Source organism: Dromiciops gliroides, chromosome 3, assembly GCF_019393635.1.
Source record: "Dromiciops gliroides isolate mDroGli1 chromosome 3, mDroGli1.pri, whole genome shotgun sequence".
Lineage (NCBI taxonomy): Eukaryota > Metazoa > Chordata > Mammalia > Microbiotheria > Microbiotheriidae > Dromiciops > Dromiciops gliroides.
The window spans coordinates 157,062,124-157,081,116 of NC_057863.1; the positions used below are offsets into that span (position 1 = coordinate 157,062,124).

The 18,993-nt window shown below is 38.0% G+C and overlaps 1 protein-coding gene across 3 annotated transcripts in view; it reads left to right on the top strand.

Annotated features, from left to right (window-relative positions):
- The window catches only part of FARP1 (FERM, ARH/RhoGEF and pleckstrin domain protein 1), a 339,566-nt gene that overhangs the window by 240,031 nt on the left and 80,542 nt on the right, over positions 1-18,993 (top strand). For all 3 annotated transcript variants that reach the window (XM_043998981.1, XM_043998982.1, XM_043998983.1), the window contains exons 7-11: positions 5,126-5,240; positions 11,827-11,974; positions 14,442-14,537; positions 17,737-17,900; positions 18,738-18,806. In XM_043998981.1, coding sequence (XP_043854916.1) covers positions 5,126-5,240; positions 11,827-11,974; positions 14,442-14,537; positions 17,737-17,900; positions 18,738-18,806 — 592 coding nt within the window. The remainder of the gene's footprint in view (positions 1-5,125; positions 5,241-11,826; positions 11,975-14,441; positions 14,538-17,736; positions 17,901-18,737; positions 18,807-18,993) is intronic.

Genomic DNA, 18,993 nt, shown 5'->3' on the forward strand with positions numbered 1-18,993 from the left:
AAACAAATGTCAAGGTCTCCCTCTCCTTCAAAAATCCATACTAGGCCTACCTCTCCATCCCAAACTAGCATCCTATATTTCTCCTTCCATTTACAGATAGCAAGCTCATGGTAAGAACTGTCTACACTCTTTGCCTTCATTTCCTTACCACTTAGTCATTCATTTCTCTTTGTAGCTGGCTTCCGACCTTGTATCTCAACTGAAACTGTGCTCTCCTAAGTTATCTATCATTGGTCTCTTAATTGTAAAATCCAAGGGCCCCTTCTTACCCTTTGTCCTTCTTGGCATCTGTGCAGTATTTGGCCTCTCTCTCTGATCTCTTAGTTCTCTTCCTACCTGTCTGACTGCAGCTTCTTAACTCTCCTTTGCTGGGTCATCCTTCATGTCCTACCTTCTAACTAGAGGTGTCTCCTTAGGCTCTTTCCCTGGCACCTTTCTTTACACACACACACACACACACACACACCCCGAGTTTTTCTTGGTGAGTTCACCAAGTTCTCGATGAGTTCACCAAAAAAGAGAATAAATATATTTAATCCATTCCCATGGCCAAATTATCATCTCCTTGCTTTACAAATGATTCCCAGAACCATATAGCCAATTCTCGCCTCTCTCCTGAGTTCCATTCCCACATTACTAACTCCTTGTTGGACATTTCCTTTTTCTCCCCTTCTTTTGGACATTTCCAATTGCATGTACCACAGGCATTTCAAATCCATCACACCCAAAATAGAATTTATTATATTCCCCCAAAACCTAGCTATTTCCACTTAGGGTAACCATGATCCTTCCAGCCAACCACATTTGCAGACATGAAGGCCTCCTCAACTATTCATTCTAACTCATCCCAGTTTATCAATTGCCAATCTTGCCAGCTCTTCTTATATTATATCTCACGTTTACCCCCTTCTCACTAATCACATGTCCACTACCTTAGTTCAGTCTCATCACAATACCTGTATAATTATTTCCCACTAGCATTTTCTCTCACTTCCATTTCATCCTACAGAAGTGCTCAAGTGGTATTCTTTTTTTTTTTTAAGGTGTGGCAAGTGACTTGCCCAGGGTCACACAGCTAGTAAGTGTTTAGTGTCTGAGGTCGGATTTGAACTCAGGTCCTCCTGACTCCAGTGCCGGTGCTCTATCCACTGCACCACCTAGCTTCCCCTCAAGTGGTATTCTGAAAACCTAGGTCTGAGCATGTCACTCCCCTGCTCAATAAACTCCACTAGCTCCCTATTTCCTGTAGGATACAATACAAACTTCTCTGTTTGGTATTTAACATCCTTTACAATCTCACTTCAGTTTACCTTTCTCGATTTATTATACCTTACTTGCTTTTACACTATAGTTTAGTCAAACTGGCCTATTTGCTATACTTCACACATAACATTCCTTTTAACTGTATTTATAACTTTACACAGCCAAAAAATGCCCAGCAGGCACTTTCTCCTTATCTGCCCCTCATAGAATTCCTAACTTCCTATAAAGCTTATTAGATCAAAAATGCCATCTTCTACACGAGGCCTTTCCTGATTGTCACATCTACTGATGTCTCCATCCCTAATTTACCCAAACTGACCTTATACTTACTTCGTGAATTTTTAACATCTGCTTATATGTATACATGTTGTTTTCCCTGATAGAATATAGGTTGCTTGGGAGCAGGAACTATTCATTTTTGACATTATATCCCCATCATTAAGCATAATAGTAGGTTTTTAACAAATGCTTTTTGATTGATAGTCATACATATGACTGAAATCTCTATTTTTCCCTCTACTATATAGTAAAATCATCTTCTAGACTAGAGTCATTACTAAGTTGCTTCAACAGCATAATGAGGATTGAACTTGGAATAAAGAAGTTCCAGGTTCAGATCCCACCTGTGACACTTAATAGTTATCTGACCATGGAACCAGTCTGTTAACCTTTTAAAGCCACAGTTTTCATAGCACTTATCTTCCAGGGTTGTTGTGAGACTCAAATGAGCTAAAGTATGTAAAAAGCTTTGCAGTACTTAAAACACTATAGATTTTAGTTATTATTCTCATCACTATGATTATGTTGTTATATGTTCTTTACTGAAGAGATCACAGTTATTTTTCCTAGAGTATCAGTTTCATACATTTGTGCAGTTGTAGTATTTTTCTGTAATATAATTTAGTGTCTAAATTTTCAATAGAATCTCATTTTTATCATTTTTATAATCTATTAAATAGTTTTTTTGTCAATAAAAAGAAGAGACAGTGATGTAAATAATGAAATAGGAAAAAGCTGAGGTATAGCAGGTGAATTAATTTCTGCCTCTTTATATTCATGTTAAATTTTAGAGTTATCTGGTTTAAAATGATATTCTAAAAGTATTCTTGTGAAAATATCTCATTTAGCAAAACCTAATTTCATAAAACCCTATGGCAACAATAATGGAACTTTATTTTCTATGTGAAACAAGACAATATGTGTGGCATACTATGTATTATAAGTAAAAAGTGTTAGGGCATTTTGGTAGAAAAGATTTTCTGTTGTTTACATAGGGCAGCTAGGTGGCAAAATGGATAGAGTGGCAGGCTTGAAGTCAGAAAGACTCATCTTCCTGAGTTCAAATCTGGCCTCAGACACTTACTAGCTCTGTGACCTTGAGCTAGTTACTTAAGCCTGTTTACCTCAGTTTCCTCCTTTGTAAAATGAGCTGCAGAAGGAAATGGCAAATCACTCTAGTGTCTTTACCAAGAAAACACCAAATGGGGTCAGGAAGAGTCAAATGTAACTGAAATGACTAAACAACAAAGTGTCTATATGTGTATAGAAAACAAGATGATAAGCTAATTCAGGGTAGGAAACACGTCATTTTCTGATCTTTGTATTCCAAAGCTTAGCTTGCTTCCTGATACATGGTAGGTTCTTTCATAAATGTTTGTTGAATGATCAGAAAAGACTATGTTGGCAAATTTCTAAGGAAAACTCAGGGAGAGAAAAATTGAGATAAGAAAATGAGCTTAGTAGCCAGTAAAATGCTGAAGGCTCTTTTAGGTGGTATATGAAGGACAAGTGTTCCAAGGGAGATGAGAATTACAAAGGGTTATTCATCCTGCTGAGACAAGAAAATAATTGGGATTCTTTGTTGTATGCCTGCTCAATTTTAGAAAAGAGCTATTTAGACAGTCCATGAAAATTAAATACTTGATAGAAATTCACTGGAAACCTGTGATGAGCTGTCCACTACATTCCCTCTTGAGCTCTCCTCTTAGTAGAAGGGAGGAAAAATGAAAGGGAAGCAAAGGCACAATTTAGGATGAAAGATATGATCTGGTAATTATTTTCTATTTCAGTTCTTTTTCTGTGATGGAGACTCTAAGAGGGCTTTGGCTTTGCAGATGGCAATTTTCAGTCTATTTAAGGGAAGAACTATTCAAGAAATCAAGACGTGTCTGGAAATTAGGAAATTAGATGATGTGATTGACCTGTCACAAGAGAAGGAAGCAAATGAATGCAGTAAATAGTGCTGCTGTTGCTATGCTGGTAACTGATGTCCTGTATAAAGCAAGCAAGCATGATGGGGTAAAATGTGATTGCTGGCTTGGCAGCAGCAGCAGAAGCATTTGTGCTATGTTTGGTGTGATTACAAGAGGTAGATGGCCCCCAAAGTGACATCCAGTCTAGTTTGACAAGGCTCAAAAGATGGGTTACATAGCAACTAGTGACTTACACTTAATCCTCAGAACTGTGACAGGCTTCAGTCTATAATGCAATTTCTTATTAAGTCTTTCTGAAGAACATGACACAGGAAGAAAATGGCGCACAAGGTTAAGTTTTAACCTTGTTTCAAGACAGTTCTGTCTTTAAAATAGTACAGTCTTGAGGCAGCTAGATTGCGCAGTGGATAGAGTACTGGCCCTGGAGTCAGGAGGACCTGAGTTAAAATCTGGCCTCAGACACTTAATTCTTACTAGCTGTGTGACCTTGGGCAAGTCACTTAACCCTCATTGCCCAACAAAAACAAACAAAGAAAGAAAAAAATAGTACAGTCTTAATTTCCATGTTAGAACGACTTTAGGGTTATGTTATAGTAAAGGGAAAGAATAAAAGCAATTTCTTACATTAAAGGTTAGTTTGAGGAACCACTGTTTTGACCAGCATTTCTTGTCTTAGAAGTCAAAGGACACTAAGGTTTTACAAATTATTATTTAAAAAGTAGCTCTTTTTCTTTACCTATTTATTACCATATAAACTCCTTCATAGTATTTAGAGTTTCAGAGCCAGAGTGAGCCTACAGAGACCACCCACTCAGTACCCTCATTTTACAGATGAGGAAACTTAAAATGTTTCCATTTTCTATGTAATCAAATTACTTTTAGAAACCCACTGAAAAATGCAGTATGCAAATTCTGGAATTTCCATGGGATTTTTAAGATTCCAAAGGTGGTGTCAGAGATGCAGCTTGATATATTTCTAAGAACGTAGAGGAATCTAATTATCCAGTGATATGTCTAGAAGGAAGAACATCATGCACCCAAGTAATAGGGACTGCTGAAGGGGCATACCGTCTTTTGAACTTTTTTTTACCAGCAGCTAGTCATTGGGATATATATAGTAAAGATATGTGTACATGCATAACTTAGTTGTAAACTATGTGCCCCTCTGTGTATGTGTGTGTATATATATATGTGTGTGTGTGTGTGTGTCTGTGTCTGTGTCTATATGTGTGTGTATAAACACATGTGTATGTCTATATAAATGTATACATACATGCATGTCTATCTATATTAAACTATATAATATATATATGAATATATGAAATGAACTTAAAAGTTTAATGGAAATATCCATGGATTTTCAAAATCACATTAGATTCCAGCAGGTAATTAAATCAGTCTCTATCATTTCTAAGACATTAGGGAATGAAAGAGAAAGCTTTGTCCCATGTGATCTGCAGAAGGCTCATCATAGATCAGTCTTCAGTCACTCACTTTTTTTTTCCCAATGTGCACCCCAAAAAACTCAGCTACAATTAAGTTACATTATCAGGTGAAAGCAATTATGTTTGGCAGCTTTATTTCTGACAATTCAGAACCAGTCAAGTGACAGCTGAATGTGACCTTGTTTTTTCTTTATTATTTGTTAGCTGAGATTGGAGATTTTGATGAAACGGTAGATCGGGAGCACTTAGCAAAGAACAAGTACATACCTCAGCAAGATGCACTAGAAGACAAAATTGTGGAATTTCATCACAACCACATGTAAGTCTCACTACTTTTGCTTATATTTTCCTCTAATTTATTTCCTTATAGAACTGTAAGGCAAGAAGGGAACCACGGAGGGTCAGTTCCTCATCATCCCTATCTAACTAACACTCCTAAAATGTCATAGATGGTTTTCAGGCCTGGTGGGGTGGGGGTAAGGGGATTTGGGGGGAACATTTATTTTTTTTTTAAATATTTAGGGGCAGCTAGGTGGCGCAGTGGATAAAGCACAGGCTCTGGATTCAGGAGGACCTGAGTTCAAATCCAGCCTCAGACACTTAACACTTACTAGCTGTGTGACCCTGGGCAAGTCACTTAACCCCAATTGCCTTACCAAAAAACAAAAACAAAAACAAAAAATATTTAAAGACATCCTGGAAAGGCAATTCTACAACTTGAACCTTATTACAATAGGTTCAAAACTTCTTCCTCATATCTAACTGACTTTTTATTTCTGATGAAACCTTTTTCCCCCACTCTGTTCTCTCACCCTTAGCATATGGTCTCATTTATGCTATTGAGGTTTGAAGCTATCTGACATAAGGAGAATGGGGCGGGGGGGGGGGGGGGTGGGAGGGAGGGAAAAATAGTTTTATAGTTTCTACTATGTTCCAGGCACTGTGCTAAGTGATTTACAAATGTAGATCCCTCTTTCTCTACAGTTCAGAACTTGTGTCATGTCTTATCCTCTGCCACTTTATTTATTTCATAGTCAGAAGAAACGGCACTCCTTCTTACCAAAGTCTAACCTGTTCTACCTTTAATTTAGATCACAACTTTGCCTCCATTTTGGTCAATTAATCCTCCCCTATCTTTTGTTTTATGCTCACTTTTTTCTGTCTCCAGTGACTCATCCCCTCCCCACCCCATAAACATGCTTATGTCTTCTCTATACAAGAACAAAACAAAACAAAAAACAGAAAAACCTTTCCTTCACCTTGTGGACATTTTAAGCTATCATCTTATTACTTTCTTTTTTATCACTATTAAACTTTTGAAAAGAGCAGTAAATACATGCTTCCTCCATTTCCCCAATATCCATTTGCTCTCCAACCCATTGCAATTTGGTTTCGACCCTGATCCTCACTACCAATATTCTTTCTGCAAATTCGAGGAATGTAATTTGATCTTTAGATACAGACACTTAGTCTGTCATCAGTCCCATAATAAAAGTTATTCTAACTTAGTGAGACATGCTTACTTCATAGATTTAAATAAGATGCTAACTTGCTTTCGCAGTTACTTCCTTGTTCCATTAAAATAACATTTTGGGCATGTGAGATAGCTGCAGCAATTGATTATTGATTTATTAATGCAGCATTTACAGTAGTTTATTTTTACCATTAGTACTATATTAGTTCTTTTTTTTTTTAACTACATTAGTTCTTAAGCTATCACCCACCATGTTTCTAAAAAAAAAGAGTCTTGGGTGGCAGCTAGGTGTGGATAAAGCAACAGTCCTGAATTCAGGAGAACCTGAGTTCAAATCCAGCCTCAGACACTTGACCCTTACTAGCTGTGTGACCCTGGGCAAGTCACTTAACCCTCATTGTCCCACAAAGAAAAAAATAAAAGTGGCTCTAGAAGTTGGTGACTGATGAAATGTGAGGAACAAGAAAGAAAGGGATTTGGATGGCAGAAAGAATGTCTTCATGAAAAGAAATTGATAATAGAGAATAGGAGAAAAAGGTTTTAAAGGGGAGGACATGATGGCTTCAGCTTTTGACACTTGGAATTTTAGATGACAGGGGGCATTCATATGGAAACACCTGGAAGGTAGTCAGAAATGTACACATGGAATTGAGCAGAGAGAGATGAGTACAAGATGCATAGTTTTGCAAAATTATGTACATGAAGATATTAAATAAAACTATGGAAGTAGTTGAAGTTACAGAGAAATTGTAAAAAAAAAGTAAGCAAAGAAGGTCAAGAAGACAGTCTTAGGGAATGTCCACGTAGAAAACTGAAAGGAGAATAACATAGCATAATAAATTTAACACTGGAAAAGACATATTTCAAATCCTTCATTTTCCAAATTAGAATAATGAGACCAGAGAACTTAAATGACAAGTAGTAAGTGATAAAGCCAAGATTTGAGCCTGGGTCCTCTGACTTCATGTACACCAACATGCAGAGTATGACAAAGAAGGAGCAATCATAAAGAAATCAGAATAGTGAAATATCATGGAAGTCACAGGAAGAGAGAATTTCAAGGTGTGAGGAGTGATCAAGCTGCATGAAATAATTGGGAAGAGTTCCTTGAGTGAAGTGAGGGAAGAAGTCAAATTGCAAGGACTCTCAAAATGAAAAGTTGGTACAGTAGAGGCAATGAGTATGACCTACTTTCTAGAAGTTTGGAAAGGAAAGGAAAGAGCTAGCTTGATAGACTTGATGTGGGACTATATGTCTCTCATCCAAAGGCCAGCCTAGCTAAGCTTGAAGGGGCCACTGAGAAGTGAGATCCTGTCTGATTCTTACTGCCTTTGTGTTCTTAGACATCTAAGTCTCTCTGCTTCTTTAGGTCACAGCTTCTTCTTCTTTAAAATGGGGGAATTATGGGGGAATTGGACTAGGTTGATTTCAGCTTTTGATCCTGAGGTCATTGCCAGATTGACCATAAGAGGGTGAATATTTTGGCAACTCACAAAAAAAAAAATCTGCTTAAGTTGTAAAGGAGTAGTAGTTTCTGTTAGGAGGGAAGAATATGCACACTGGTGAAATCCCAGCTCCTTAAACAGAATTCCTCTTGAAGTAATAAGTTTTCTGCCAGTGAAGTTCAAGTATGGCTGGAAATATTCTAGAAGGATGATGGACAAGGTAATTTTTCAAGCCTCTCCTAAAACATTAAAATCTATCAAATTAAGAAACTACTTTGGTTCTACTTCAACCTATTGATTTATGTACATATCTTATCCTTATACTTTAAGTGCTTTCACAATGGATACTAAGCCCTTTTCATTTTTGTATGATGCCTTTCACATAATCTTTTTAAAATTTTTGGATTGCATCATCCTTGAACTTTTAAACTGCTCACATAATCTGAAATTTGTATTTACAATCATTAAAACAAAAGGTCAACAGAACATCCACTAGAAGCAAAGACTTAAGGAAATAGAGGTTCCTGTGCCATTACCTTTTTCCTCCCTCATATTTTTTCCCGATTTCCTTTTTTTGTTTTTGTTTTGTGGGGCAATGAGGGTTAAGTGACTTGCCCAGGGTCACACAGCTAGTAAGTGTCAAGTGTCTGAGGCTGGATTTGAACTCAGGTCCTACTGAATCCAGGGCCAGTGCTTTATCCACTGTGCCACCTAGCTGGCTCCCCCGCCCCGATTTCCTCTTAAGGGATTTGGACCCTGAACTGATTATGTCTGAAAATTGAGGAAACTTTATCTTGGGTATTGAAGTGAATACTGACTTATTTTTAGATTCTGAGCTTGATCATGGCTCTCAAAATATTATCAAAGCTACTTAAAAATCAACAGTCATTGTGTTTACATTATTTCCAATCAAAACATAAGTATTTTGTATATTATAGTAGTTACCTTTAATTTATGATCATTGTGGCAACTGCATTAGTGGCAAAGTATATATCAGCAGTGTTGAACAGTGTAGTATAATTGAAGAAGCAATGCAATTAAAGTCAAAAGACCTGAGCTCAACTTGTAGTGCAGTTATTTTCTACATATATGACTTGGAGTAAGTCATTTGATATCTCTTACCTTCAGTTTCTAGTACCTCCTTCCCCTAGTTCACTATCAAAGTCACAGAATTAAAGAATTTATGAGTTGGAAGGACCTCAGTGGTTATCTGGTCCAACAAAGAAAAGAATTTCCATAATTGCATAGCCAACAAGTGGTCCAGTTTTTGTCTGAACATCACCAAGGAGCTGGATGCACCACCTCTTGAGGCAAGCTGTTATAGTCTGGGCAGCTCTATTTCTTTACGAAGTATTTCCTGAAATCAAGTCTAAAAATTACCTTTTTATAACAACCACCCATTGCTCTGGATTCTGCCCTCTGGGGGACAAACAGAATAAATCTAATACCTCTTCCATGTGATAGCTCTTCATATACTTAAAGATATAGCCTTCTCCAGGTTAATAAGGCTTAGTTCCTTGAACCAATTCTCATATGACATGGACTCAAAGTGTTTCACCAGCCTATTTTTATATCACATAGACTCAAGGACCCTTCATCATCCTAATTCCCTTCTTCTGGACAGTCTAAAACTTATGAATGTCCTTTTTAAACCATGGTGCCCTGAACTGAAGACAGTATTCCACATTAGATCTCAGTAGGTCACAGTACAGTGAGACAATGGCTTCCCTATTCCTGGAAACTATGGCCCTCTTAATGCAGTCTGAAATTGTATTAGTCTTTGTCATATCACAGTGCTGATTTATCAAGCATGCAGACCACTAAGAAACCCCAGATCTTTTTTAGGACTACTGTATAACCGTGCCTCCCCATCTTATACTTGCGAAGTTGATTTTTTTTTTGTACCCAAGTGCCCTACTTTATACTTACTCTATTGAATTTCATTATCTTAGATCCAACACAGTGCTCTAGTCTGTCAAGATTGTTTTGGATCCTTACTCTTTCTCCAGTGTTTTAGCAGTCTCTTCCAGTTTGGTGCTATCCCTGCATTTATCTACATCATGGATAAAAAATAAATGTTATGGGGCAGCTAGGTGGTGCAGTGGATAGAGCACCGGCCTTGGAGTCAGGAGGACCTGAGTTCAAATCTGGCCTCAGACACTTAACACTTACTAGCTGTGTGACCCTGGGCAAGTCACTTAACCCCAATTGCCTCACTAAAAAAAAATATAAATGAATGAATGAATGAATGAATGAATGAATGAATGAATGAATGAATGAATGAATGTTAAATAGCCCAGGGTCAAGCACAATTCTCTAGGACAACTCCACTTGAAGCCTCCTGCCATGTTGATATCAAACAGTTAACAACTACCTCTTTGAGTCTAACCATCCAAACAAATCTGAATCCATCTGATTGTATGTAATCTCTGTCTTTCCATATTCTCCACAAGAATATGATATGAGATACTTTATCAAAAGATTTGCTAAAATCTAGGTTTCAAAACATTCTCCTTATCTACTAGTGTAGTGGTCCTATCCAAAAAGGAAATGAATGATCTGTTTTCAATGAAGTCATCCTATCTCCTGATGAGCTTCACTTTCCTATCTAGAGGCTTGTGAACTGTCTCTCTAATCTAAGATCTGTTTTAGAATTTTCCTAGGAATTGATGTCAAGCCCATTGGGGTATAGTTTGTAGACTCCTCTATTCCCTTTTTTTGGAAACTGAGGTAGCACTTGCCTTCCTCAGTCTTTGTAGTACATTTCCTGTGTCCTGTGATCTTTCAGATATCACTCACAGTAGCTCTGCAATCATATTTGCCAGTTCTTTCAAGACCTGAGCATATAGTTCATCTGCGTCTGGTGACTTGAATTCATTAAGGTGCTCTCTTGCAAACTCCTTACTGATCTTAGGCATCAGCCACCTTTCAGTGATTATTTTGTTCTGTCTTTTCCAATGTTAAAGCCACTGTCCTTTGCAGAGGAAATAGAAATAAAATAAGAATGGAGTACCTTTACCTTCAGTTGTCATTGTCCTATTCATGCCAGGCAAAAGCCTTAGCCCTTTTTTGATCCTTCATTTTATTCTCCAACCTCCAGTTATTTTGGATTCATTTTGTATGTAGCCATAGTGTACATGTTGTCTCAGCCAATAAAATGTAAGTTTCTTGAGGGCAGAGACGGTTTGACTTTTGTTTTTGTTTCCCAAGGTCCTAATGTGGTGCCTAAGGTCCTTAAGAAATGCTTGTGAATTGATTTATTCATTTGTAAAATGGGGGTATGATCATCCTTGCCTCATTCACTTAGCTTACTGCGTTGTAAGAACTCAATATTATTTGACAGCCATTTGGAAATGACAAAGCATTATGAAAATGAGCATAATCATACATAGGAGGACTCCATTGCACAATTATTTAAAAAAACAAAAATCTGTGCACCAGGTAATGTGTCCTGAAAAAAGTCTCATATGACATAGTCTAAAAGGTAGGTCAAGTTCTGACCCACAGCCCTACTATTATGGAGGATTCCAATGGCTTTTCTTTTGTTGCTGTCTTGTTTTTTAAATAAAGCTTTTAAGACATGACGATGCTATAATCCCTGTTCTCTAAAGTATGATTCTGAACTTGGTTTATAGGGCTAGGTCTATTGTAAATGACTGAAAACTTGTTTCAACATAATGGGTTTTGGGTGGGTTTTTTTTCTTTGCTTTTGTATAACCTTAAAGGAAATTCTTTGAGATTCTGAAAAACTGGCAGAATTTGAAGTAGACATTTGGGGTTTTGAATTACATGAGCAATAGAGCTTTTGTTCCAGCTGCTAGACTTGGGGTAGCAATGAATGGGAGTTTGGATATCATCTGATCAGCTAGCCTCAGTGTTTGGATGAAATGCTTCTTTATGTCCCTAGAGAAGCCACTTAATCCCAAATTAATAGACGTAGGGAATTCAAATCTTCTGGCCTTTCTTTTTAATTTTTGTTTTATAAGTGGACAAACACCAGCAGAATCAGATTTCCAGCTCCTGGAGATTGCTCGTCGGCTGGAAATGTATGGAATCCGGTTGCACCCAGCGAAGGACAGGGAAGGTACTAAGATCAACCTGGCCGTTGCTAACACAGGAATTCTAGTGTTTCAGGTGAGAGCTACTTCAGAATACTCTTCACATCCCTTAACCAGGAGATGAGGAATAAAACTGGACTTTTGAACTCAATTCAAAGTGGACAGGGTCAGGCAGCCATACCCTTCCTTATTGTTATGTTTTGGTGAGAGGAGGTAAATTCCTTCTACCCCCTTTTCTATTATCTCACTCTATCATTTTAGTCCGCGTCCTAGAGAGAGGTCAGGGTGACACAATAGATAGAAAGTCTGCTTTGGAGCCAGGAAAACCTAGGTCTTCTACCTCTTACACATACTGGCTGTCACTTAAACTCTGACCAAGTCCCTTAACCTTGCAACAGTGCTATAGGCAAAACCTCCTACACTGCTAGAAAGTCTTTCCTATGCTAATTAAATCATAGGTTTAGTTCCTCTCACTATCCCTTTGCTCAGTTAACTCCTTCATCCAATTTAATTAGCATTTTTCATATAATTAGGGAACCCTCAATTAAGGATTTATTTGGGTTGTGGGAGCCTAAAAATTTATAATCCTTGCTGAGATCAACATATGGCATATAATGTATCAAAAAACACTTGGTATTAGATCATGCTTTTTCCCTCAGCCCAGGAAATAGCTTTTACATTATTGAATTTTTTTCACAATGCTATTCTGGAGTAAGGTCTTAGTAATTTCATTCCAATCATGATATTTTCTGTGATAGGAAGTGATTGAGGCTCTATATAGATATAACTGTTTTGTGAAATGTGGAATATGCATTATGTATGTGCATTTGTATTTATATATACACATAATTTATACATGTGTGATATACATATAATATACACACGTGTAAAAATGGATACATACATGTATACATGTTAGACCTATAATTCTAAGAAATTCACCAGGAAAAATATTCATACTATTGCAGTTATTACATCAATATAACTTACTAGAAGGTAAGCCTGATAAACATTCTGTTGGCCTCCTTGCCAACACTGTCCATTTAACTTTGCTTGTTCTGAACCCAAAGTCACTCAGTGACCCCTTGTGATCTCGACTATAAACTCTCTTGAATTTACCTGTAAACATATTAGATCCATGCTTCTCTCACCAAATAAAAGCTATGAGCACTTGCTTTGATTCCATGCTTTCGTTGAAGAGACATGTTTGCTTTCCTCAGATGATATAGTGTCTTATGATTACATTTCACCAAATTTCTTAGAACTGTATATTATTACATACCTATATTGTCCAGTTTTCTTCAGATCAAGAAAAAAAAACCATTGAAGGCTTAAGAAAATGGACACTGACATTCTAGTGTTGTGCACTGAGGATTAATGACTGGCTGGTTATTTGGAGATAATTTTTCAAAGAGGATTTAAATAAATGTTTCTATATAAAATCGATTTCAAGATGCCACTATCTACTTATGATATATGGCAGGAGGGGTCAGCCTTCCAAAACTTTTTTCCAACATGTAGATGCAGCACTTGTGATAGTGATCTTATGATTACTACTGCAAAAGTGAATATATTTTTACTACAAGTTATTAAACACCCAGATAACACTAACCTACCATAAAGACTGCAGAAAAATCCATTAAAGTTTCCCTCCAAATCCAGAAATATAAAAGCCTAGTTCTTTATAGCATAATTAAGTTGCTTCCCTTTCATTCTAAGTAATTTTAATATTGGGAATTACATAGCAAATTAATAATGTAAAAGTACTACATACTAAAGTTAATTTTCTTACTAGTGCCTCATTTATTTATTCCTATAATTTTGAATTTGCTGCTTTCTTGTTTATACCTACTGAATTTTTGTGATTTCCTTACCAAATGTGACCCAGCTGCCCAAACCCCAAAAGCCAAAGATATCTCAGTATATCTATACCAGGCTTACAGACCATACTTTAGGCCTAATGAATGCTTGTCAGAGAATTCAGTTACTTCTGTTTTCCAGTATCAGCCTTGTTCCTAACTCTTGGCTGTGCCATTGAAAGCCCAGTTGACACTGGAATCAACAAAGTTTGAACCGTTCAAGGTCAATTCAGGACAATAATAAATTCCTGGTGTGCTTAGATTTGGTGGTGGACATTGTATTTGGACAAAAGAAAGCAAAACAAATACTAGAAAGTAAATCCTAATCAAAGGATTAGTTTTGGAGGGGGTCAGATGAATTCCACGGTAAAAATAATGCTAATCTATCAGGTCCTCAGAGCTTCTAGTCCCCACCCTGAGCAGTGGTTGATTGGTTTCATTGAACCAAAGAACTTAAGTTTATCGCTGTCTCTAGGAAAGTAAATATTCCAAAGCTTTCTTAAAGGTTTAATTCACAAGTGCCTAGCCTGCTTATTAAGCTAACTTTTGTAAGAACAGGATTGTATCCCTAATGAACTAGTGGTTTGTTAATGTGTTAATATCCTTTTATAATTTGTGGAGATATCCCTCGAATTCGCTGTAGTACTTCATTGGATGGATGTGTGCTTTTGTGTTTCTTCTTAGGGTTTTACTAAGATCAATGCCTTCAACTGGGCTAAGGTGAGGAAGCTGAGTTTCAAAAGGAAACGTTTTCTCATCAAGCTTCGCCCTGATGCTAATGTAAGTGGATCAGGAAAATTTGGGGGAGACCTAGTTTGGCTATCCCACTACAAATGAAATAAATATTTAGGGTCAGTTGTCTATAGTAATTTGAATTTAATTTAATTTTGAACTAAAAGTTGTTGCTAAGAACACAGTGACTTCTACATAAAATATCCTTCATTAAGGTTTATTGAATTGAATTTGTGGAATTGATTTTACAACCACTCAGATCCTCTTGTGAATTGGAGTTGGGGTCCCCTTAATTAGAAACTGCATCCAAATGACAAAATAGCTTCTTAACTGTCATCTTTTATGAGTGGCAAAAGCACGTAGTAAGTAGTGGAAAAAAATATTAACTGCCTTAGCTAATCTGAAAAATTATAACTGGACCCAATCTGTAAAGGGTTTAACTTAATATGGGAAGAGCCAGTTGGGAGCCTCCCCTTCCCCGACTGCCTCTCCCAACCTGATAAGAGAAAGCCTCTTTTTAATTACATACAAAACAGGGTTTATTGAGGTGAATAAACTTAGGGAAAAAAAACAAAGAAAAATACTACTTGACTGCGTTTTAACTTTCTCCTGGCCACTATGAAATCTCCTCCCATGTCTCTCACCTGTGGATATGCTTGCCACTCGGCTGCTGCAGCCATGCCTCACTCTATGTCTCTCTTTCAGTCCTCTGCAACTGCCCCCTTTCTAAGTCTTCCCTTTCACTGTCAGCCATGCCCGCTCCCTGTAGCCACCCTTCTCAGACCTCTCTGTAGCTCCTTCGCTCCTGCTCCCTTTCACTCTTTCCCCCTACATGGCTGCCCACACATGCCAAGCTAATTCAATGGTGCCCCCAGGCCTCCTGGGGCTGGGCAGAGAAACCTGGTGTGTTCCTGAGGCCCTTCATGCACATCTCCACTGGGTGTGGCACAAGAGGCTTACGTGCCTAGGGTAGTTTTGGGGAGAGCAGCCGCGTTGGGGGAGGGGCGGCCTGTTCGGGGCACCTGAGGCTAATTTTAGCTGCTTACAGTAGGATACTTGAAATCAGGAAGACCTAGCTTCATAACCCACCTCAGACATTTACTAGCTAATATGACACTATATAAGTCCCCAAGCCTTTCTTTCAGTGTCCTCATTTTTAAAAAGAGAGGGTTAAACTCCATGTCTTCTAAGGTCCTTTCTGCCTTTAAATCTATGATCCTTAGTAAAGAGAGAAAGTATGAGCAACTACATGAGGATAGATAGGGTGTCTCAGGCTAGTGGGTTGTTGGTTTGTTTTTTTTTTTTTAATTCAGGAAATCTCCTTATGTTTTCATTGCTGTTCCTGTGTAGTTGCTTATACCACTCTTGGAACCCCAGAGTTGCCACCTACAAAAAGCTACTTCTGATATCCAGAAGGAGTAGGAAATGTCCTCAAAAGTTTGTTCTACCCCACCATCTCTTTTTCTTCCTACCATCTTGATTACTCAGCTGGAACCCTTGATACCCTAAAAGATCCACTGCCACTAGAGTCCCTCCCTCCCCTCCCTCATTTTAAGCCTTTTACATTTCCATTCCATGGACTCCTGCTCCCCATCTGAGTCCATAGTAGCAATAATTCAGACCAAAGAATTTCCTAGAATTCTTTAGGGATAGACATCTCCCTCTTTGGGAAGAAGAAGGAGGAAGCAGAGGAGAAAAATGAGGGGGAGGCAGAGGAGAGGAAGGAGGAAGAGGAGTGCTTGGCTCTCCTGACACTATGGAAACAATAAATGCATTTCTGGTGTCTAATTTGACTATAGACCATGTTTTATCATACTGATGATGGTACAAACGATTATTGGATTCTAAAGAATTATTGTGGGCTAAATAGGCCTTTCTATATAAAAATGCACTCTTGAGTTCCAGACTGTTGACTAAAAATGAGATTTTGAAATATAGTCTGTTTGTTTCTTGGGGATTGTACATCAGGTAAATTCCCTGTGAGATTTTGCACCTCTTAAGAATTATAGGAATTATTGTTCCAGACAGGCAGATACATAGATAGATGGGTGGGTGGGTGGATGGATGAATGAATGAATGGGTGAATGGATGAATGGATACATACATATATACATGAACAGCTAGCTGGGTGGTTCAGTGGAAAGAGCACCAGGTCTAGAGTCAGGAGTATCTGAGTTCAAACCCAGCCTTAGGCACTTAGAGGCTGTATGACTTTGGGCAAACCACTTTACCCTGTTTGCCTCAGTTTCTTCATCTGTAAAATGAGCTGGAGAAGGAAATGGTAAACCACTCCAGTATCTCTGACAAGAAAACCCCAATGGGGTTCATGACTGAAATGAAAGAACAACAACAACAAATACATATGTATGTACAGGGGCAGCTAGATGGCGCAGTGGTTAAAGCGCTGGCCCTGGATTGAGGAGTACCTGAGTTCAAATCCAGCCTCAGACACTTGACACTTACTAGCTGTGTGACCCTGGGCAAGTCACTTAACCCCCATTGCCCTGCCAAAAAACAAAAAAACAAACAAACAAACAAAAAACATATGTATGTACATACATGTATGTATGTACCTGGATAGCTACCAGATAGATGGATGGATGGATAGCCTTTTAAGTTAGGGGTAGTTAATGATAAAGGGGATATATTAGCACACTAAAGAATATCACTGTATCCTATTTCCCAAAGCAAAAGATATGGACTTGTTAGGTTAAGGTGGTGCTTTGGTTCCCCTGGAAATGATTTTCCTTTCCAGAGTGTCACCTGATGCCTCCTTTAGGACTAAAACACATGCTAAGAAGACATAAGATAATGTTTCAACATTGGCATGAAACCTAAGGAATAAATGAAGAAGAAAAATTTATGAAACTTAGCCACTGAGGCTTTGCAAGAGAGTTTCTATACTTAGGCATGTCTAAGCATAATTGCAAATGAAGAATGTGTATTTTGTTTATGAATCCTATTAAAGAAATTTGATCAGTCATACTGGAAGGCAAACTTTCTTTGTTGGTTCTTCGGGATTGGATTAAGTGTGTGGAGAATTAAATGTATGTGCGGAATTATGACTTAGATCATCACTGGCAAGGATGCTTTGCCAAACATTGAAAGGGAATGTTTGCTCTGGTGCATTCAAAATTGAAATGGAATATGACCTATTACTTTCCTGTCCCCTTTCCTTTTTGTGTAGCTCAGTCAGTTTTTCTGTAGGTGATAGAGAAAAAAAAGTCATAATTTTCTTTCTCTTTAGAGCTCATACCAGGACACGTTGGAGTTCCTAATGGCCAGTAGGGATTTCTGCAAGTCCTTCTGGAAAATATGTGTGGAACACCATGCCTTTTTCAGACTTTTTGAAGAGCCTAAACCAAAGCCGAAGCCTGTTCTCTTCACAAGAGGGTCATCATTTAGGTTCAGGTAAGGTAGGGTCCATCCCCAAGACCTCTAACCACTATTTGTCATTTCTGAACTATTTTAGTGAAAGTATTCTTGAATTCCAATACAGATGTTGTTTTATGTAGTAGCAGCATTATGGGAAATCCATCAGCTTCTGAAAGCAGTGATAAGTAAGGTCTTTACTGAGTATCCCAAGTGGTAGAAATCCTGTTCTTTTAAAGCAAAGCTCCTTGGTTTCCCCTTTCAGATTTGCCACCCAATGCTAGATTTAAAACTGTACACGGGGCAGCTAGGTAGCACAGTGGATAAAGCATCATCCCTGGATTCAGGAGGACCTGATTTCAAATCCGACTTCAGACACTTGACACTTACTAGCTGTGTGACCCTGGGCAAGTCACTTAACCTTCATTGCACACACCCCCCCCCAACACACACACACACACACACACACACACACACTGTACACAGCTTTCCTTTCTCAGACTGAAAATATTTTAATAATCTCTGTAGAATCTGAGGTATCTTATTATGCTTACCTGTTTTCAAAGAGAGTCCACAACAATAGCAATGCCTACAGTTTTGCAGTAAGAAAACAAAATCTTCATGAACAATGCTTTCAGGAAAGGCGCCCTTTTTCCCCTTATTCATTCATGAAACTCAGAGCTTCTGAAGGAAGAGGATTCTGTTGTTATTGATAATATTATCCTTTCTGGCCCATTGAAAAGTATATTTCAAATGTAACAGCTAACTGGTCAGGAAGAAAGAAAAACAAGATGATAAATCTTTGTGTTTATCTGTATAAATGAGTACTATTGTATATCCTTCTCTCTCTTGCCATAATTATGGTCTTCATCCTAGTGGTCGGACTCAGAAGCAGGTTCTTGACTATGTTAAAGAAGGAGGACACAAGAAAGTTCCATTTGAAAGGTGAGAGAAACTTTGATTCTATTTCTGATTTGAGGGCAGTGATAACCTTTCATTGAGGGCAGGTAACCTTTCATTGCTGCCAAGAATGTCAGTTTCCATGAAGGCTCAGTGTCTCATCACAGACTTGTTACATCTTAGCTACACTCTCAATCCCCTACACTGATCCTGGGCAAGCATACTCCTCTTA